At 40.9% G+C, this 22,082-nt stretch overlaps 1 protein-coding gene across 1 annotated transcript in view; it reads right to left on the bottom strand.

Moving 5' to 3' along the window:
* Ptc (protein patched) overlaps positions 1-22,082 on the bottom strand; it is a 52,951-nt gene that overhangs the window by 14,026 nt on the left and 16,843 nt on the right. The window contains exons 3-4 of the mRNA XM_076378258.1: positions 5,065-5,254; positions 3,877-3,946 (exon numbers count right to left, since the gene is read on the bottom strand). Of these exons, the coding sequence (XP_076234373.1) occupies positions 3,877-3,946; positions 5,065-5,254 (260 nt within the window). The remainder of the gene's footprint in view (positions 1-3,876; positions 3,947-5,064; positions 5,255-22,082) is intronic.

Raw genomic sequence — 22,082 nt, 5'->3', positions numbered from 1 at the left:
TCGGCGCCGATTTACGATTATTTCTCCTTTTCCTTCGATAGTGGACACTAACGATCGCCATAAGGTTTTTCTCGGTAGCGAGAGGCATCACGAGCGGCGGCCACCTGTGTGTTCTCGGAAACTCGAATAGGGCGGTCCTCCGCGCGCTCTCGAGCCTTTCGTTTCTCTCCTTTTTTTCTCCCGCTGGCCCTTTCGATTCACGAATAATATGAATTTCGGATAGAATTCGGGGAACGTCAGGGTACATTTGTCAAATTCGGACAAGTTCCTTTCGGAGACTTTGAAAAACTGCTTGACGGGGAGTGAATGGGATCGTTCCGCCGTTTTGGCTTCGCTGTGAAGTGGAAGGTAAACGTGGGAGGCAATTTTAATTACCATTATTGGAATAATAAATTGTTTTGCTGAATGTAGAGTAATTTACAACTAACTGGGTGTTTGGATTCATTTGAAGTAGTCTTGTTCAGATTGAAAGAATGAAAATTAATGTTTGAGATACTGAATAAGTCTACATAATTAAAAATCGAATAAAATACGAAATCATTAGCTTGTTTAATTTTATTAGCTTCCTATCGAAAACTTCGCGTGAAATGTGAAAGAATGTTTATTGCCAGTAACTATGTAATTATGAATGCAATTAAATCGTCAGTTCGTAATATAATACCAAGGAATCTGAACTACAGATACCAACAAGTATTTTATATTTTTCTCGAATTAAGAAAGTTAAAAAGAATAACAATCACAATTGAATTATAATAAATTCGAGGAACGTGCTAAAGTTAAAATTATTTTCAATTAAATCACATTCCTAATTCATCATCTAATTAATCTTCAAATTTCATTCTAAACCCTAGAACTGTCATAAATTATTACATTTTATATATAAAATAATCAAAAACTTTTGCAACAGTCTACCGATATTTATATGAATAATAATAAATAACAGTAAATAAAATGCAATGAAAAACTGAGTTCAAAGTCAGGTAGTATCAGTAATTCGGTTAATTATTATAGTGTGCTGTAAGAAGGGGGGAAATAGAAATATTTCGCAAATGAAGAGTTTCGATGCGCGGAGGGCGGAAAAAGGAGGAGCAGGTAGAATGATGAGCAAGGACTAAGCTAAACGGATGACGGTGCAATTAGCTTGGCGTAATGACGGGGTATCGGTGCACAGTGTCATGTGTGGTCCTGTTTTTGCCCCTCCCTCATCCTTATTATACGCAAATGCGAATCGGGGGCAGTAAATGCCTATTTCATGAGCTCGTTGTCCTTGCTCTTCCTTTCCCTACGCGACAATCTCCTCGGTATTTCCTTAGTGCTTCCTTCTCGATGAATTAGACGTTGCTAATTAAGAGCCACGAGTATTCCCTTGCAATGGACGCCTAATGAATGAATTAATTGAAAATTCGAAGTCACTCTTGAGTTTTTGCGAAAAACTTGAAATGCAGGATTAACCGTATGGTAGGAAATGGGACAAAATTAAATAAATAGGATAAATTCTTCCCTAGAGTATTTTTATAAGTACTCTAATATTGCGAATATTTTTCTGATATTTTAATATTCAAAACTAAAGTGTCTATACATTATTTTCTTTCAAAGTGTAATAATTAATTTCTAAACTGAATTAATTATTTTTTCTAAGTTTGTGATAGCAGTAAGATAATTTGTAGAGAAAGTAAAATGACTGAGAACAGTTTATCGAATTTTTAGGAATTAATAATTGCACTGAATATTTTTTAATCTTGAGGTTTCTATATTCCTATTCATTAAAACAAAGTTCCTATGATACTGCAACCACACAAGCATGAATGCTTTTCTGCAGTTGTATACGCGCAGGCTGCAATCAATTAATTTACGCTCATTTCAGTTGCATCGTATAACAATATATTCTATTACTCCTATGATAATACTTTCACAATATACTTTATTATCAGAAATAGTAGCATTGGATATCGTTTAGAAATCGATCACAGATAAAGTTTTCACGCACGTAACGAATATTTTAGAAACTATTACACAGAAGGAATGGAAAATACGTATATTACACAATTTTAGTGCAAGCAGTGCGTCAAACTAATTATTTTTATCACGCCCGATCAGCACAGTTTTAAGATAGCGATCTCTTGAAAGTATTGCAGTTTAAATAAGAAAAATAATAGTATTTCAGTCATGCGTGCTTGGTAATAACTTTATCAGTAATATTAACAGTGAATATAAATCGTTGACGTTTCGCGTATCAAACGCGAAAAATGCGTTCGCGGTAAAAGTGAAATGAAAAAGCGGTCTGTCTGTACTCTGGCCGCAGGATAATATTATAATATTCCTGTTTGTCCGAGATACAGGACACCGCCGTGTGATTTAGTCGGTTGCTTCAGGCGATCCTCGCATACCGGAACATCTATCACTCGACATAAATTTTAAAATTGAAACTTGATGAATCGCGGAGGCATTGACATTCCACGTCCGACCTTGATCCTGAGAATTATCGCGAAATCGTTGCTGTGCTTTCTCATGCGAAACGGGTTAACGTAATTAACTCGATAAAAATTTATTAAGTTATTTATTAAACGGCCGAAGTTCGAAGTTTCATTGCGATCGTTACGTACTTGAATGAAATTTATTTCACTATCAAATATGCGTGTATTCTTGGGAGAACAAGGTTGGAATTATTTGAATAATCGATGATTTATAATTTCAGTTAATCTTTGAACTATTTTAGTTAAAAAGGTCGTTAAATAAAATTTTCTATTTAAAATACAGATTATGTTCAGTGTTGAAGTACTATTTAATTATATTTTTACACGATTGCATTCTTGTATTTGCACTCATTTTTACGATAAATGAAATTTCGTTCTCGAGTTACTTTAATAATTATTTTCAGAAATGAATGTCACAATCGTTCAAACTGTGAACTCGCAGAATCGATACTCGCATTTAGTACATAAAAGAAGCGCGAATAAAAACGAGTTGTTTCTCAAAGTGATACCAAAGAAGAAGTTGACGCGTAAAATCGAGAGCGTTCAAAGAACACGCTCGTAACATCGCGGAAGTGGCGGTTCAGTTCCTTTTTCTTTCAACTCAACATGTGCTTAGCGATCTCTCCACTTATTCACAGACCAATTTGTACATAACATCAGAATGTGTACTTGCAGTTGCTATCTATTTTTTACAAAAATAATTTTTGTCATTTTCAACTTCAAAAAATATGAATTTTGTTATAATTCATTTCGTTTATTACTAACAACGCTTTTTACTGAACAGTGAAAAGACGTTAAACATCCTTCGTTCAATATTATATCTCGATATCATCAAGAGTTAAAGAGAAAAATCAATGCATACTATATGTATCTTTGTTTCAAGCATTCTTGGACTAATATTATATTAATATTTAATTTCTTATTAGTCTTGGATCAATAGCTACTGCATCTCTATCTATACTTAGAGGAAAGAAAGATATAAAGACAGCATTTATAAATTTTACCTCTAATGGCAGCATTACAGTGCTAACAACAGGTACAATAAATGCTGCCAACACTCACAGGGTTTCCAAATAAACTGATCACCCTATATCTTTCTCTCCTCTAAAATCTATAATATCTTTAATAAGTTCCTTTAAATTCTGAATCCCAAAACCGAATTGAATTGCACGACACGAGCAAATCTCCTCCTCACTCGAAACCACCGCCAGTTCCGCGAGATATTATAATATATACGTATATACATCCTGATGGAAATCGAGAAGTCGCGTTGCACGCTCGCAATAACGCGGTATCGCGGCTCGCGCTTCGAATACGTGAATAGTCAATGTTTCTAGAGGCGCGGGCGCTCATCGCCACGTATATCACATGCATGCGCAAAGTAGTGGTAGTTTTAAATTACCTGGTCGATGTAGTGCATGTCGAAGTTGGGTATGTTGAGCGCGTAACACATGTCTTTCAGCCTCCACGTGCTGCAAGCGACACGAAACACGTGCGTTCATGAATACAAGTTTGCATCCCCTTAAAACCCAGTGTCTCGCCGATAAGAGGACGGCTCGGACGTGCTTTTGGGAAATATCATGCGGATGCAGAGCCCTGCTGAACCGTTTCCTCGGCGGACACAGGGTGTAATAGTTTCTCGCTATAAGCTTGGTTGATTAGAGGTAATTACTCATTGTAAATTCATTGAAACCTTCTTTTTTTTATTTAGTAATTGATGAGCATTTTCCTCGAAATGAAGATAAAGTAAACAGTGCACATAGTGGTACAGAAAATGCAAGTATAATTAGGAATAGAATATGAGTAAAATAAAAAGAAAAGAGATGTCAGAAATAAATATGAGACGAAAAAAGAAAAATAGACTGTCTGAGATGGGCATGTTTGAGCTAGCTTATAGCGAGGGAGTATTGTATAAATGGAGTGTGCAAGAAAGAGAGTAGAATTTGCGACTGATTTAAGATTCTGTGAAATAACGTAAGGCGTTACGCTGAAGATTGATTAGAGTGTTAGAGAATTTGTTTACAATGTTTTGGTACAGGAATGCATCTGATATTCCTTCAGCTCTGTTTCTAAAGGTATCGTTTCACTTGTAATGAATAGAGTACTATTGACGACATACGTGGTAAGCAGCGTATTAATGAGAGGAAGCTGAAAGTGAAAATCCACTGTAGGTATTTTCAGGTCATGGAACTTTACATTCTCTAAAACGAATGTGTTGTAAGTTCATAATATTTAAATAAAATTTAAGGAACTTTCTAAATATAGGTTTCAAATGACTATGGTAAATACTAATCAGTTTAATGACTGTCGTTAATCTAAGAATCTCTAAAATTACGGATACTAACAAATATTCTTGCTCCATAATTACGCTACACGTAATATAACACTAAAAACATGAAATATGGAATCTTAATCATTTTCAGCTTTCTTCATTAACACAAATTTCCATATGAATAGCGTCTACTACAGTTTAAGATTAAAGATACCACGAATTCCCAAAGTAGCTTCAAATGATCTACGCTTTTTCCTGCTAACTTGCAACAAGTAGAATACAGAGATAGAAAGGGAGCGTGGGCAAAAAAAGACTTACATTTCGAACAGGTGTACGGTGACCTGCGTCGCCGCCTTCAGGATCGCTAAATGTTCCTTGAGTGCGGCAGGGTGCAAAATATTCGCCCCGGAATGTCTCGGCGTTTGGATGACGAGCTGATGCGTCGAGGCGGCTGCTTCACCCAATGCTTCCGAGGCGTAGGTCAGCTCTTTTTGTAACCTTCCGCCTTCTGCGACCAAAAACACATTGCCATGTGTGAATTATGACGAAAAACCTCATTAACTGAAAAATTAGCTTTATCATTAGTTTTATCTTCTCAGTTTTATACACGTTCTATAGATCTTTACAAGACTCCTGACAGGGAAAAAAGTGTTAAGTTGACGTTATTGAAGACTCATAGAATTTATAAAAGTGTTCTTACAGGTCTGAGTATAATAGAATCAGTAAAAGTCGACTTTACAGATATAATAATGCTGCTCTTTTTGTAGTCAAACTACTTTTGTTAATTTTACAAAAGTCTACAACAAATTCTACAAAAGTTTAACCTGAGTAAATTTCTCTTGGGAGACTTCTGCAAGATCTGTATGATCATTTTCTCCTGTGTACGTGTTCCAAGAGCAATTGTGTTCACTCAGCATGAAATGTATTACCACCTGCCTTCCGCCTTCCGTAGAACTAAACGAAATTGCAGGGTAAAGTCACGTTGAGATTGCTCGGTTGCTTTATTCGCGACTCGTGCCACTTTAAGCTTTCGGCGGGCCTGCCAATGTTTATGCTCGAAACGATTCCTCGAAGAGAAACATCGAGCAGGGGCCCAGTGTCGTAACACGCGTTTCTACGGCTTTACGGATATACCGAGAAAAATTTCTGGCAGGGCACCAACGAAAGCGTTCCCAGAAGAACGCATGGAAATAGCTCTCTGTTATGGTTCCGACCCTCCCGTCTCCCCTTAAACGAAATGACGACCGCATCGATCTTGCACTGAATAAGTCATCAGCGACGTTCAAACGTCGCGCAAATCATTTAAACGCTAGAAATGTTACTGGGCGTCGTATATTAATTATCCTGGCCCACGAGGATTCGGAGAAGTAATTGAAACGGCTCGATAGAGTTGAGTCATGAGCTGGTTTGGTTGTTACCGAGAAGCTGCCAGTGTATCGTTGATGATGAATGACTCTGCTTTTTGCTTATGCCACCTTTGGGATGCACTCGGAGGTTCTAGTTGAGAGCAGCTTAGAATCAGGCATTTGAGAGTATCTTATAAATATTTTGAGGAGTTTGAAGAAAGAAAGATAGAAAAACTTGTACATAATCTCAGAGTCCTTCACGTTTATCTTCGTATACTAAATCGATTTCAAATTCCAATATAACCAAATTCACAATTGACTTAAATCTCAACTTAAGTCTCCCACTCACATTCTTACTATACCTCTCTTTTCCCTGCTAATTGCAAGGCTCCCTCACTTCCCAAGCGAAGCATTAATCTCAAGCTCCAAATGCAATTATACATCCAACCCAGAAACCATCGACCATGAAAGAAGCAAATGAAAAATTCTATCGACACGTTGTAGCAGAAGACGCAAATCCTCGCAGGGTGATGAAGAAGAGGATGTTTTGGGATCAGCCGAAAGCGCAAACGGGGGATACGTATATTCATCAGAAAGTAACGCAGGAAGGGCACGGGAATGACGTCTGACACGGGGTACGTCGGGATCCCACCTAGTCAGATTTCACCGTCAAAAATGCCGACGGCGTATTTGCTCGTTCCGCCACGCCGCGGCCTCCGAGGACCACCCGTGTTGCCCGCTATCAAGCAGGTTCTCAACCGTCCGCGGCGAACGCCTCTCACAATTCCCGCCGAGCGGACGGTGGAGGAAAGGTGAGCCTGTCGGATGGCGGAGAACCACCTGGAAGAGTCAACGGGCGGTCTTTCGGGCCGATATTCAGGGATGTACGAGTGGAAACGAACGTACGGGGCCTCATCGTGACTAATCCGAGGGACAGGGACGAATACCGTGATCGTAAAGCTCGAAGGACGAACAATAATGAGGGCGGCGCGAGGAAACAACGACCTGGGTTACTGTGACCGCTACGTGGCTTTGCCCGCGGCCCAATCTTGACAGCGTGGCATTCCTTTGTACACAGAGCTGGGCATTATTCTGCTGCTTCTGGTTTGCATCCGTGGAGTGGAAAGTAGGGATAAGGGAAATTTGGCTTTTTGTCTTTTGGATGGTGGACGACGGATGAAAATGAGGAAAGGGGTTTTGTTACGTGAGAGACAGGTTTAAAGGAAGGAGGAACTTTTTTCTAATTTTCGAGAAGTTTTTGAGCGATGATTTTTATTGGGTGGAAGTATTGGGATGTTTGAATGTACAGGGTGCTTCAGAAATGGGTGGTCACACTTTGGTATCTTATTCTACTCACCTTAAGGATGGAAAAAGGTCAAATCTTAAGTGTCTGATACCTGGATACTCAAGATGCCAGATGTCCCAGTAAATGGACAACCAGTTTAAGTATTTTTATACACGTCTCGATATATTTTTTGTTCTCTTATTAGGTATATTAGAATTCAAGTTCAAAATTAAATAAAGGTAGCATTAGTGTTCAGGTACTAGGTACAGGTACAGTAGTACAGGTATTCAGGTACAGGTTCTGATATCAAGGTGACATTTGTTAGTGTCAATGGAAACGTGGAGAAACCTGGAGAAACGGCGACGTTTTCAAAATAGATGGAACAGCAACAAAAAGTTCCTGTTATTGTTCCTGTGGAGACATAACTTTAGACATAACAGGGCGACTCATGTATTATCACTCGAAACAAATACGTAGCGGTTTTCGACATTCCAAGGGGGGGACGAGGAGAACAAAAGAGGCGGTTAGGGGGAGGGGGGAGGGAAAAAGGTCGAACGTGCGCAATCAGGTTCCCTTCTTCTTCACGCCACCTTCATTACTGTTCGTCCCCTGGAGGTTTACGGTCAGGGTATCTGTCCCTGTTACCCAGGTCGGTCACGATGACCCTTTCTTCGCCACGGAGCACAGTATCTTTTCCTCCAGCATCCACGAACCCAAGGACCCTTCCCTCTTGCGAACCCGCGTTACATAATGCTTCATATAACGACTTTCATTAACTCACGTCACGATACACGTCGATTATATAAACAGTCCATAGATTCGAGCGTAGATAAATGGGGGTAATTATTCCTGATTAATTATCCGGTTCATTAGATGGTAATAATTCAAACGTTTAAAACGATCATGATCGAGAAAAGTCCTCTACTTTAATTAGGATTTTTTCATGTTCGCTTACTCCACTCTGTGTTCTTGGGAATTAACTAGATTGTGAAAGATCATGAGATATATTAAGTTCAATCTATCATACTGACGAATTGTGTGTGTTTTATGTTAAATGTATAAGATGTCCTGTAAAGTCCTGATAAGTTTATGGTCTGTATATCACGAATCATAGGCTATTTTATGCGCGGACAATTTATGATTGAGTAGTTAGAGGCGAAGCCGAGATGGATATAAATGAGTAATTATAATAAATTTGTAGGGTAGTGATGAGCTTAAAGTGAGAATTCATGGGAAAAAATGTTAAGCTGAAGTTATTGAAGTCTTTTGTAAAATTTACAAAAGTATTCTAACAGGCCAGAGTTTAAGAGAATTAGTAGGAGTCAATTTTGTAGATTTAACAAAGCTACTCTTACAGTGATCAAGCTACCTTTCTTAATTTTATAAATTTCTATAAGCGATTCGACAAAAATCTACTCTGCTTAAATCTACTTAGGAGACTTTTGCAAGATCTGTGTGATCATTTTCACCGTGTTACACGGAATAGCGTTTCTTCACTATAGACTTACAACTTATTCAAGAATTTAGAGTACAGTGCAAAAGATAGGTTTTTGAGGACAACCTGTGTACTGCTAGTTTAGTTCTTTCAAAAATGTGAGTGACTGTGCATTAAGTTTTGCAATGCATGCAGTTGATGCAGTCCTCTGGGTAGTAAATTAATCATCCTAAAACCGGTATTACATATTAAATATATTCAATGATATGAGATATTTATTATTTGGAAAGTAGTAATACAGGAAAGAGCTTCGAAAAATACCTATATTTTTAGCATGCATCATACATACACACCTATTTGGGAAGCTTCAATAATCATTGGGAACAATTCAGTACTCCTTTATTTCATTTTAACATAATAGTCATATACTACCTACTAATCTACTACATGATTTCATATATCATATCTATTTCGATTTATGCGTGTTACTGAAAAACAGAGAAATCTCTTTCACTGTGCTTGGTAATTACATATATTGAATATTCCAAGCAGCTCACAAATCGAAGTCCTATCTCATAATAACGTCCAGTTATTTTTAAACAGTTCCTCTAATCACCTCCAACTATTCCAACCAAAAACCGCCCCATCCCTCGAAGCCCTTAAAATCCACAAAGTGCTCAACCACGAAAACATATTCCACGCGCGCCCCGAAGGAGAACCCAGACAAATCAAATGAAATCAAATAGATATTATAGTCGAACGAGTTTACACTCTCTTCTTCCAGGCAGCGAAGCGTTTCCTTACGATCAGAATCACTTACAAGTTTCTCAGCCTTTCCTAATCGCCCACGCGCAGAGTCGGGAGTCGCGTCAGCGATCCTAGTCTCTTCCCGCGCGGATGGATCGACCTGTAGAATGCGCCGGGCTATCGAGCGTAATAAAGACACTACTCTCTACGCTCTACGCAGCAAGAAGCATGCGTCTTAACGGAGGGAAGCCACAGAGGAAGAAGGTAGAGGAGGATGAGGACGACGAAAGAGAGACGAGGAGGAGGAGGAGGCGAAGACTGGGAAGGGCGAAGGATGGACAGCGACGGAGGGAGAGAAAAACGGAGGGGGGAGGGAGGGAAAAGGGTCGAGTCGCCGCGATTCAACGGAGAAAGATGGTAACAGAGACACGAGGATGAGGGGCGAGGAGGGGAGGGACGCGTCTTGATTTATCGGCGGGTAGTCTCTGTAATTATTTCTCCGTCTCCGTCTAGCGGACGGGGGCGAGGGCAGTTCCCATTCTATCTGCACCCTTCCGGCTACCGTGATTGCACCGTGCAAGAATCCGCCTTGGTCTCTGTCCCCGGGCTACCTTTGAATGGCCCCAGTCGACTGTCTCATTCACCCGTCGCTGGCTACCCAGGACGATTCTGTCCCTCGCTTTCCTCCAAACACTGTCGCGAATGGGGGGTCTGTATGGGAGCAGAGGGTACACGGCGCAATTAGAGGTAACAGTACCTGATTACGGTTACTGTTGCGGGGCGGTAAGCTTCGATTAACTGTCGTGATCGGTAGAGGAGGGCGTGGTACGTTGTCTTTTTTCGACATAGGCTTCTTGCGAGTTAACAGTGGAGTAGACTTACGAGCTAATGGCTTCGCGTGGTTCTAGCGGGGTGAAATAAGCGGCGGGAAAACAGAGTTAGTTTAAACTAGAGCTAGGTGGAGCGTAGTTTTGAGGAGACTTTAACGAGGGATGATGTAATGATCGTGCGGAGTTTCGTTTAATGGTACCGAAGTTGATAGGGTACTGTGAATGGTGATATGTAGTTTTTGAGCTGCGTTTTTAAGGCTAAATAATTTTAATACGGTGTTTTATTAGTTAAAGTTCGTGTCACGATAAACACTTGTTATCGTTATCAATATTTCGTGAAAATTCACGGTGTATACAAGCAATTGGAGCTTGACAAATGAAGATAGAGTCCAATCGATAAATAAGTAGATCTTAATAACTAGGTGGTATTCCATCATCTCAAATACTCAAATATCGAAACATTCAAATATCCAAATATTAAACCTTCAAATACCCAACTGCTACTATTTTCAAAAATGCACCCTTCAAATACCAAGGTACTGCAGGCACTCTAAGTTTCGTCACCAGTTACTATAGATCCAATACTCCCGAGTAATATTCAAAATTCATAAAAGAAAATTTGGACCACCCGACTTCGAGACTGCATACTGAACTGGACTCCTAACTTATCCAAAACAACCCCTTCTCCATCTAAAGATCTAAGAAGCGGCAGGTTCCCGCCAAATTGCACGTATCGCGAAATAATCACGCGCTCGCGTAACGCAGAACCCCGGGGAGCGAGACGAGCCCTCGTTTCCTCGCATGCGACACTCGCGTCCCGTCCCCGCGGCGACGAGGAAGAGCCGACGCGACGTTTAATGATAATTCGATGCTCGCCCCGAGGGAGGAGGCCGCCGGACGGGATCGACGGAGGAGAGGAACTCGAAAGAAACCGGGGAAAAGAGTGGAAAGGAAGACGGAGAAAAGAAAGAAGAAACGAACGCGCGCGTGTTCCTTCTCCGCCAGCACGCCCCGCGCGGGACGTACTATGAGAGGGGGGGGAGCAGGTGCAACGAGCGGGGCCCTTTTGGGCCGTGGAACCGACAGAAACGGCTTAAGAGGGAAAAAGGAAGGGGCGAGGGAGGGAGAGAGATCGCTACTCCCACCCCCTTTTTCGTGGTTCTCGTGCTTCGTCCCTAAATGCCTCGGCGGGAGCAGAAGCAACGATGGTGGCAGCCCTCCTTAAGTTCTCCTCCTTAAATTTCAAACGAGGAGGCTGTTAAGCCGGACAAGGTAGGACACGACCGTCGAATCGTTAAAGGGATATTCCGTCCAATTACCGGTTATACGTTAATTTTGCGATATTACTAGCGGAAAGGTTGTCTGGCCACGAGACGGTTGCCTAAACGTACAGGGAGTAGTAGCTGAGAAACGTTTGGGGGTCCAGCTTTGGTATCTCTGAGGGATTCCCGATTTTTCTAGGTAGATGGATCGCATTTGAGATGCACGTTCGAATGGGGGCGGAAATCGTGTAGACTCTACACTGTGAAGGCAGCACACACTGTTTTGGTTAGCGAAGTTCGGCGTACAGTGATCGCCATCTGTTGCTGTATAAACGTTCCACGAAAGACCTCCGCTGACACTTTACGAATAAGTTCCGGAAAGTGGATTCTTCCGTTTAGGAAGCTAATCCTGAGGGACTGACAAGATTGAGTGGCTGTCAGCGTTGGGAAACGCACGTGTGGACAACATTATGGCGTGTGAAAATATATGAACCACGTGGTTCTAGGAAGGGAGATAGATGGTTCGACGCGTTTTTCCGATGGAGAAAGAAAGTGGTGAAGGGAAAGGGTTGTTGAGTGGCTCTTGAGTGACTTTATGATAACGTATTCAGAGAAGCCATTGGAACAGTTCTAATTTCATCCGACAGTTTCTGTACTAACCGTTTGGTGGCGATGAATTTTGAATGAAAACTCATCGCTGTAGTTAGTCTTTTGCTGTGAGATCATAATTTGTTATAAGCAAAGCAAATAAAACGCGGAAGACACGTTTTAAAAGTAGCCTAATATAAAATAACCTTTCAATATCAAAAGGCTATGATAAAAGTTTTACATTTATTCTCTATATAGATTCATAGAAAAGATGTAGTGAATTCTTAATAAATCAGTTACTCCTTTACTACTTATCTATGGAGAAAGACAATAACAACAGAAAAATGTGAAATTGAGTTGTTTGCGTCTTTGGATAATTTTGAACATTTTGCGTCTTATTTTCGTGTAAAATAGCAGTAAAATATTTTTACACTGTTTTTCTCTACAGATAGGAAGTATAAGACATATTTACGTAGCCTGCATCGAAAGGTTCAAGGATAAACACACGCGCAATCAAGTCGTCAAAGAAGTCAGCCCACTGAAGAAAACAGTTAGTTCTCATTTTGCAAGTCGTTTTGTAGCAAAGCATTACTTTCTTGCGAATTACATTACGAATTTCAGGACGAACCTGCTTCCTCCTTTCTCACGCAAAAAGTAGCAGCGTTTTACTCGATTATTCCGTAATTACAACATTCAAGTGACACACAGGCAGCTGTCTTCAAGCAACGTAGAACTTATTCACGGTGCTTCACTCGCACGCATATTACCCTAATTGCCAATTAAACGTAACGCAAGAAGACATAAATTTCGCGAGGGGCACCGATACACGCATAACTTCATTGAGGTCCACGAGTTGGTTGGCCAATCGCAAACAGTGTCACCCATTCGCCAGAAGCGACTAATACGTCCAGGTAATCAAAGTATCTGTCCGAGACTTTATCAACACCTACAGATTCTTATAAAATCTTTGAGACAGGAAAATTTTTAATACAGGAATGCATACTAAATCTGAAATGACTATTTATAAATAGTATTTATAACTAAGTACAGATTCTTTGTGCCTTATAAAAAGAGTTAATTTTCTGATCTACATACATATATTCAATGATACTTAAACAATTAAGTTCGTCATGTCACTATGTGTTTCAAAAATTGACCGAAAATACATACTTCTCATGAGCTTTGCAGAAAAAATATACAAGGCAATTGCATTCGCTTGATTTATCTTCTTAATTTTCTTTAGATCCTTGAATAAGAGCTCATGAAAGGAACGCATTTTCGGTCAGTTTCTGAAATTCAATGTAATATAACGCAGCTATAAAAAGAAATATAAAGCTGTAAGTAGCAGAAACGTTACGATCAATGCTCCAGATGCTAAAACGAGCGTGTACAATCTGAAAGAGCCTGTTTCGAAGATGATGGCCTCACATGTGTTTAATTTTCAAAAAAAGTCTTAATCATTCTTGAAATTTTATTGTCATGTCTCGTACGCACAAAATTTATTTTTAGGGAATTCATACGATACAACCATGCAACCATAATTTCCAAGAATTAAGTAAAAAAAAAAAAACAATATACACTATAATTGACACTACAGAACAGTAGTTAGACCGTGGTATAGTAGCAGTCAAAAGAAAATTAAAAATTCAAATTATATTTGAATACTATGTAGTAGTTTATAGTAAATTTACTCAAATCTATGACACTCATCTGTTGTGAAATATCTGCTCACCCCCATAAATATTCCATAGTTCTTTTTATAAAATTATTGTGTATAATAACACAATACATAATACCACAATAATAATTACTAAAACAAAGTGGTGAGAAGTTCGACAAAAACTTATGACTCATCCCTTAACCCTTACAATATCAAGCCTATAATTACTCGGAGTCTAAATACAAATTTCTAGGAACCAGAATTAAGAAAATTAAAAAAGGTATAAAAAAACTAAAAATTCGTATCCGAATTTTATTTGAAAAATTTTATTTGAATATTTGAAAGTCTCAAGGGTTTCTAAATTGTTAAAGGTAGAGAGGGTTTAATAATTTTAAGTGACTCCACCTGGTATACTAAGCATCAAGTCCGATGTCTCAAAAACCATAGTATCAAACAGGTAAAAAGTACTCCTATCTAGTCTCGATAAAAACAGATTTACATAAGCGTGCACTAGACGCAGAGTGAGAAACAAAGAAAAGAATCCTCCGCCGCTCTCCAATTATGCTCGCTAAAGCTGCTCTATAAAACGCTATCACAAGTGGCTTCATTATCGTAGGTCTTGTCGATAAACTTTCGGGGTTGATGCCCATCGGACGGATAGTAGAGAGACGAACACTACGAGGTGGAAAAAGGAAGGAGCAGACCGCGAGAGCGCGCGCGCGCCTCGGCTGGCAAGGACCCAGATGAAGGTGGGCTAAGGCTACTTGGCGTAGCGAACCCTCGTGGCCCCTTTCCTGACTGTTCCTGACGGAGTTTTGAGGGAGAGTCGGGGCACCACTAGCAGGGAGGAGGGAAGGAAGACGAGAGAAGAAAACGAAGGGGCCCTTCGAAGCAGGCTTAGCTCTCTCTGAGGCTCACGGAGGAGCTGAGACTTGGCTCAATCGTTCAGGCACGCAGGCCCACCGCTGGTTGGCTGGCTGGGTTAGCTTGGCGCACACAGAGAGCCCACCGGGCCACCCACCGCGACCATTCACCGGAACCGAGCCCCATCCAATCCCAGCGGTTCTCATTTAGTGGTGCCACGACACTTTTTTCCCAGCGGAAATCGCGGTCGCCGCCGATACGACGCCTCCGATGCCTGATAACTGACTTTTTGCCTTCGACCCTTCGCTCAGGTGTCCTCCAGAGATTGTCCTGTCTGCCGAGATTTATGTGGCTTCCGTTTTAGAAGATATATATCCACCGCGGGGATAACTGCGTTGACAAGCCCTCGTTAAAACGACCTCATCGGCGGACTAAAAATAGATAGACTACTTCGGAGAGAAGAGATAGATCCACGTAAAACATTCCTCATCTTTTTCAGCTTTTCAAAGTTTCTTTAGCAGAAGAAAATCCTTCCTCCAGGTCGTGACACAACCCAGAACTCTGTCATTCGTTTATCTATCAATCGACATATCGAGAGCCACCAGACGGAGTAAACAGAAGATGAGATCCTCTGTTTACGCGGCCGTTCGTCCGTCCGTCCGTCGGTGCAACAACAACAGATTCCCGGTGGGTCTTTGGACGACGGTCTTCTGACTTTCTTATCCCCGTTGCGGCCTTACGGAATCCCTCCGTTTCGCTCTCTCCCGTGCCTGTCGCGCTCGCTCTCCTCTGCTCCCTCTTCATCATCGTTTTCTTCTTCTCCGCTTCGGTCTCCGTCCCTCCCATGGCTCTCGGCCCTCTCCCTCGCACTCGAAGGCATGGGGGCCTAATGAAGATGTAAGCAGTCGGCCGGCCCCTCGTGCACGGCCGTGCCTTCGTCCTCTGTCGGTCCTCGTCGCGCCAACGCCGCGGCGGCGGCCTCCTTGCGCCTGGCCCACGGGTACAGGTCGTTCCAGGAAAACGCTGCTCAGCCACTTCCGAGTCCTAGGCCCGCGATGCTAATTTCTTCGGGGACAGGCCCCTTCCCCTCGACCAAGGGAAAACTCATTTTCACGCTGCCACGGAGCTGCGACTTCCGCTAATTACTCCGGCGGCTGGAGATTCGAGAAGAGTCTAACGCTGGCGTGCTGTGTGAAATGTGATGCGTTCTTGCGTGTGTGGAATGCACGATGGCATCTCTGGGGGATTCTTTTGGGAAACTGTGCGAGATGGCAATGTGCCTTTTGGTTTGGAGTTAGGGGATTCTGGGACGGTTGAAGTGGTGTTTTATTACGGTGTGTTGAGTTCTGCTGATTTTCGATTTGAGGAACGAATGTTTGGATGACTTCATGATTGAGGAAGTGGATTTTTGAAGATGGAAACTTTACTTTGTTTCATTTACAGAGTGGTGATACATTTTTAACTTGTACTCTAGATTAGTGTGCAGGGTATATTAGTACAGTATACTAGTCAGTTTTATGAATATTATAGTTAATAGCCACTGTGATATATTTTGCTAAATGTAAACGTAAATCTTCTGTTAAATATTTTTAGAATTCTTGTAAATTTCTAATTTCTTCAACATTTTCTCATATTTATAGCTCTATATCCACTTTTCCATTGCTCCGAAAAAATTTTCTGATATCCAAAATAAATTTCATAGGGGGTGTCCGTTTTCAGCATATTTTGTACTCAACTGCCTACAGCGCCTCATAATATCGCTAGTAAAACACGAAAGAAAATTTGTGTCAACTGCAAGACTAAAATCTTCCACAGCCTTTGACAATGCCTTCTTAATTTGCTTTCAACACAAACGTCAATGCATCGCAATTGTTTCTTGGCTCTTGTTTCTTGGAATGGCCTATACGAGCGCATTATCTTCGAAAGGTGAGGCAGAAGAAGCCACTCTTACTCTTCCGATCTCCTTCCCTCCGCGTTCGCTGTCTTCTTTTCTCTAGATTCGAGACGAAACCACCTCCGCCGTATACGGATGTCCAGGAAGAGAAAGAGAGCGATGAGTGGTGGAAGGGAAAGGAGAGGATATTGGCGCGTGTGCCAGCGTCTCTCTGTTTAGCGAGCCCGCCGCTCCGAAGCCGGTGCGCGCGCGAAAACAGGAACAAAAGGGGGCGAATTAAGTAGACGTGTTCGATTTTTGATTCACGAAAAGGGAGCAGCAGCTGCGCGTGCCCCGCGCTACCGAATTTTCATTGATTTTAATGCGTTCCACTTCCACCGCGATGCCGACATAATTACGCTCATTGCAGCTGCGAGGTACAAGATGAAATTATTACTTCCACTCCGCTGACCGGCGCTTTTTCGTACGGCGAAAATTGCGACCCGATTTCGCTCTCTCTACTTTCTTCCGACGTGAAAGAATCTTGGAAGAAAAAGGGCGGTGTTGACGGCGCTGAAGACACCGAAGTTTCGGCTGATTACCACGGGCGAGGTTGGGAGCAATTTAATTTGGATGTGGTTTTAAGTTTAAATACTTTACAATGTGCAAAATCTGGGAGATAGTGTTTTCTATGTATGTATCACGAGTTTGTTAGAATGTAAATGTTTCATAGTTCCTTTTTGTAAAATTATTGTTTCTCGTATATCTTTTACATTTTTTTCTATCCCACCATATATGCTTACACGTCTTACAATTAATAATATTACTAAAATGAACCTTGTCAATAAAACAAAGTAACACAAATTAGACAAGAATCGGTGGTTCGATATACTTGTTAAATCTAGAAAAGTTAGAAGTAGGAGATCGATAGATTTGTGGTAGAAAATTATAAATTATCGAGATTGAAAACTGAAAGTCTTCCTTAATGGTTCTCATAGTTAATAGTTCTGAATTGTTTTAATCATCAATACATACAGTTTAATCAAGGTCTTGCAGTAGATATTATCCACAATTACCTGTCACAGACAATATGCATCAGAGAGGAGTCAGAGCAGGAAAAGAATGTCGTATATATATTCCTTCTTTCTAGTTTCTAGTTTCACCCACGCTAACTCGTATCCTTTCACAAGATAAAGGTGATCTATCACAATGACATGAATTATTCTCAGAAACATGTCCCTCGCTATAAGTCTATTGCGAGTGAAGGAATACTCTACCCTGTCGGCTGTAAAGCCAAGGACTCAAAAGACGATCCATTTCAAGCAATTAAAAGCCAACCGTGAACGGTCCTGGCATCGCCAATAAAGCGCCTCTTCATCGCGATTGCTCGCTCAAGGGAGGATTACGGAACCATAAAGCAACGTTTATCGATCTCGCGGCGGCGGAATTTACGCCCGGCAGTTTTCCCTCCGGAATATCGTCAAATCGCGGCGCGAGGTCGTAAAGTTAAATTCCTTACCATCTTCCGTCGGGATCGTCGCACGTTCCGTCCCGTGACCGTTTCCTTAAGCCACGTTTACATTAGGCAACTTTTAATCAATCGACCGAACTGACCGACTTCGAGCCCTTCAACTAAAGGATTTACACTTTTACAGTATGGTATCGTCGTTCAATATTTTGTTGCTCAATATAGCCTTTTATTGTTTAATGTGGTTTTGGTTCACTTTGATTTTGACATCCTTGGAATCTTGCATGTAAACTGACTGTTCAATATTTATACAATCAGCTATAACTGAAGCTATCAGGTCATCCAACCAAGAATAGACAAACGAGCTACTTTCAGTTGAACGATCAGCAATCGTTTCACCTTAATTGAAACTCTGTTTACGTAGACGAGCGACTTGGAACAACCTGAAGTGATTAACTAGGTCGATTCACCTGAAACTATCTAGTGCCCCTACTTAATACTGTGCCTTCAGATTAAAATCATTTATAAAAAAGAACTTTTATATATAAATTGTACTAATTAGTACTAAAATTAGTACTAAACTCTTAATTAATTTTATATATAAACTATATAAAATTACTAAAATACATTAATATGTAGGATTTAGAAAAATGTGTACACTTTTAATAAAAGTTCCTTCTTTTAAGGTATGATTCTGACCAGAAGGCACAGAAATATGGACAAGTACCCTAATGTAAACGTGGCTTTACGCCCGATCGGTCCCCCCTCGCCCGTACCCCGACGAGGACACTGGGCCCGCATATCCCGCCGCCTCGACTGCACCAGGCCGCAGTCACCTCACGGATATCCGGTACTGATCCGCGTGCCGCACACATCTCGAATCACCCTCGACAGCCCCCTTCTTCTTCGTCTTCGTCTTCTTTTACCCTGCAGCGCGGTGTAGTATCGTTCCACCAGCAAGACACTTCTCGCGTGGCCACGGCTACCCCAACTCTTGCTAACTGCGCTCGATGATTAGCGCCGTTAGCTCTTAAACGCGTGTAACAACTGTTCGTGGTGGCAAAAAATCCTGACATGTTACCGCCTCGCGAAGTGTTCCATGGTTTTTACGTGAACAACGTTACGAGATCGTGATATGGTATTAATTAGCCTGGGGAATGCCTTGACGAGTGGGTAGGCTGTGGGTCGTGGGGAAGGGAACTGTCAGTTGATTTAGGAAGGTGGAAGGTAAATGTCCTAATACTTGAACGATTAAGAGGTCAAGTGTCTTAGTAAGTGAATAACTTAAAAATAGGTACTATTCGTGTTCCGCGAGAAGAAGCATTGCTAGTAATGCTTTCCAGAAGACTTCTCGTGGAAATAGTACATGTCTCGATATTTGAATTATGATGGTCTAGTACTTGAGTACTTGAGATGTATTTTCGATTGATAAGAATCAACTGTCTTGTTCACTTCATTGCTAACACTAAACAGTACCTATGCCTTTCAAGATATGCATGGTGCTCGCATAGTGTTAGATAAGAATTGAATTTTCAGTGATCAATTTTTGAGCATAGAATATTTCCAAGCTACACAATTAATTTTGCATAACTTTCATTACATCTGAAGGCTACATTTACAGAAAACATTGACAGTAAGTGATACATGATGAGTCATCAATATTAATATATTCATAATCTCTAGAAAAATTCCAAAGAATAACATCGTTCATAAACATCCCAATACTCGAAGTACGAATCATCCTGTCATTCTGAACTTATTAATATTTCAAGTCAAATTCCTCAAATATTTTTACCGCTCCAGCTTCCTACAAACACAGGAGCCAGTGCCAGTAATTTCTGCTTGAAGAATCTCTGGTCTTCTGATGCTGTTTCAAAGCATCGCGAGGCCTAAAAATACTGCCGTTAGGTTGAAACCATGCGTTTGATTACGAGAACCCAGATGGATGTTCGATCGACTTGCTACAGGATCATCGCGAATGCAAATTTCTGCGAATGCGTCGCCGTCATCGTCGAGGATTCACTTGAAGCATGGTCCGCTCGGTTCACGCTTCGTGACTCTCCGCGACCGTACGTTATTCGAGAGCGATCCCGCGCAAACTCGTTTGCTCATTAAAATCTCATAAAACGCTGATACATCTTTAATTTACCGTCGGAGTGTTTCTCGCGCTCGAGGAAATCCCAATGGCCTCAACTTTGATTCTAGGCGAATGACGACGATGTTTCTTCGTGGCAAGCGGACCGAGACGAAAGAATCCTCGGAACAGTTACCTTGGGACACCGCGAAGTGGATTCTCTGTTCTCGTGGAACAGCAGTGGTCACCTTTGTTGGTCGAAAAGTAGCTTTTTCTGTGGCGAGTCATTGGTCGTTTTGAGTGGACTAATCTGAGATTGGTGTAGAGAGATATGATTTCGTGGATAGTTAAATATAAGTATTTGAAGTTTACAAGTTGACTTGAGTTCTTTGGAAGCTTGACAAATGTAAATTGGTGATGGGAAAAATGTGAGGTGAATGTTGGTAGTATAAAGAAGAAGTATAAAGAAGAAGCAATTCATGGATTTGGTCTCAGAGATAAAGAAAAAAATAAATAAATATGAATAGGTATATCGAATAGGAAATATTAGATTATTGTTATATATATGTATTAATCAAAAGAATAGAATTTCTTACAAAAAAAGGCCAAAGTTTAGGTACTTTAGAAATTGCGAGTGATTACAAGAGGCAGTAGGAATCGATGAATGAGATTAAATATAATTGTAGGTATTAATTTCTATACCACAGAGAGAACTGTTTATGAAGCAATTGAATTAAAAATTAAAAAATTTTTTAGTACTCAAAGTGTCAAGTGTAAAAAAATTTGTATTTGAGTATTTGAAAAATACATACGTCTATTTGAACAAATTTCTTCGAAAACCATGCCTTGTACAAAAAATTCTATTCCTTTAAATACATATATAAAATATATAAATCTAATTTAAAAACGATAAAATTTACTTTTATCATCTGTATCATAGTGTAAAGTAATATAATCGAAAATAAGTGCTAAATTCAACCTTTTAAGGTTTCTTTAAAAAGACCACTATCACAATTATCAGTATCTACATTTTTCGTTCACTGTAGCATTCATTTCATAGTCCACAGTAAAGCTTCAATTAAAATTCAGTGTTCCGATTCCACCCGCCTGAAGTTAGCAACGGGGTGTTCGAATTAGCGTTTCGGTCCGCGGATAAATATAGAGGGCCACCCAGGGAGCAAACTAATGTACCGTCCGCCGAGCGTGGGGGAAAAAGCAGAGTTTCGTTCAATTCCCCGTTCTCCTTTTGTCACTGCCGCTTCTCCTTCTCTCCGTGGCTGGCTAGAGTATTCTTTCACCTAAAGCCATCCAGTTTTCGAGCACAGACGCCCCCGATTCCGTCCGACCCGTTTCAATTCCCTTTCGACGAACGATAAGCCAATTAGGCTGTGAGATAAGCGGCAGACAATCTCCTGCTGCTTCCTAGTTGTTCTACACGCGACTGCAGTTCCTCAGATAACGCGACGGGGGAAGGGGAGGCGAAGTTTTCTGAGAAGTACGAGTTGGACGCGGAAAATGTTGAAAGCAAGAGGATGATGTTCCTGTCAGCGTGAACATGCAAGTTTTGTTGTACAGTTTTGCAGTACCGAGCACCATTCCATGGCAGATGCGCTTCTGCGTTACGGAGGGAATCATCGGAACATCGTGATGTTACAAAGCCCCTTAGTCACTCGTCGAGTTCTCTAATCTCGTCGGCTGAGATTCGCTAATGTCACGGCTAAACGTTTTAATATACTGGCCAGGTTGGGTTATGATCGATTTGAGGAAGAGATGCTTTGGGGGGTTCGTGTGGATGAGAGAGAGACTTGTTTGAGAAGAATAATTTGTGGAGGAGTGTTAACTGAATGGTTAAGTATAATCCTCTGAGCATCAGGCGCCACTATAGTGGCTTCTGTTTAGAGACT

This window comes from Calliopsis andreniformis, chromosome 5 (genome assembly GCF_051401765.1).
Source record: "Calliopsis andreniformis isolate RMS-2024a chromosome 5, iyCalAndr_principal, whole genome shotgun sequence".
Lineage (NCBI taxonomy): Eukaryota > Metazoa > Arthropoda > Insecta > Hymenoptera > Andrenidae > Calliopsis > Calliopsis andreniformis.
The sequence above is the reverse complement of the archived record's forward strand: the minus strand, read 5'-3'. Positions and strand labels throughout refer to the sequence as shown.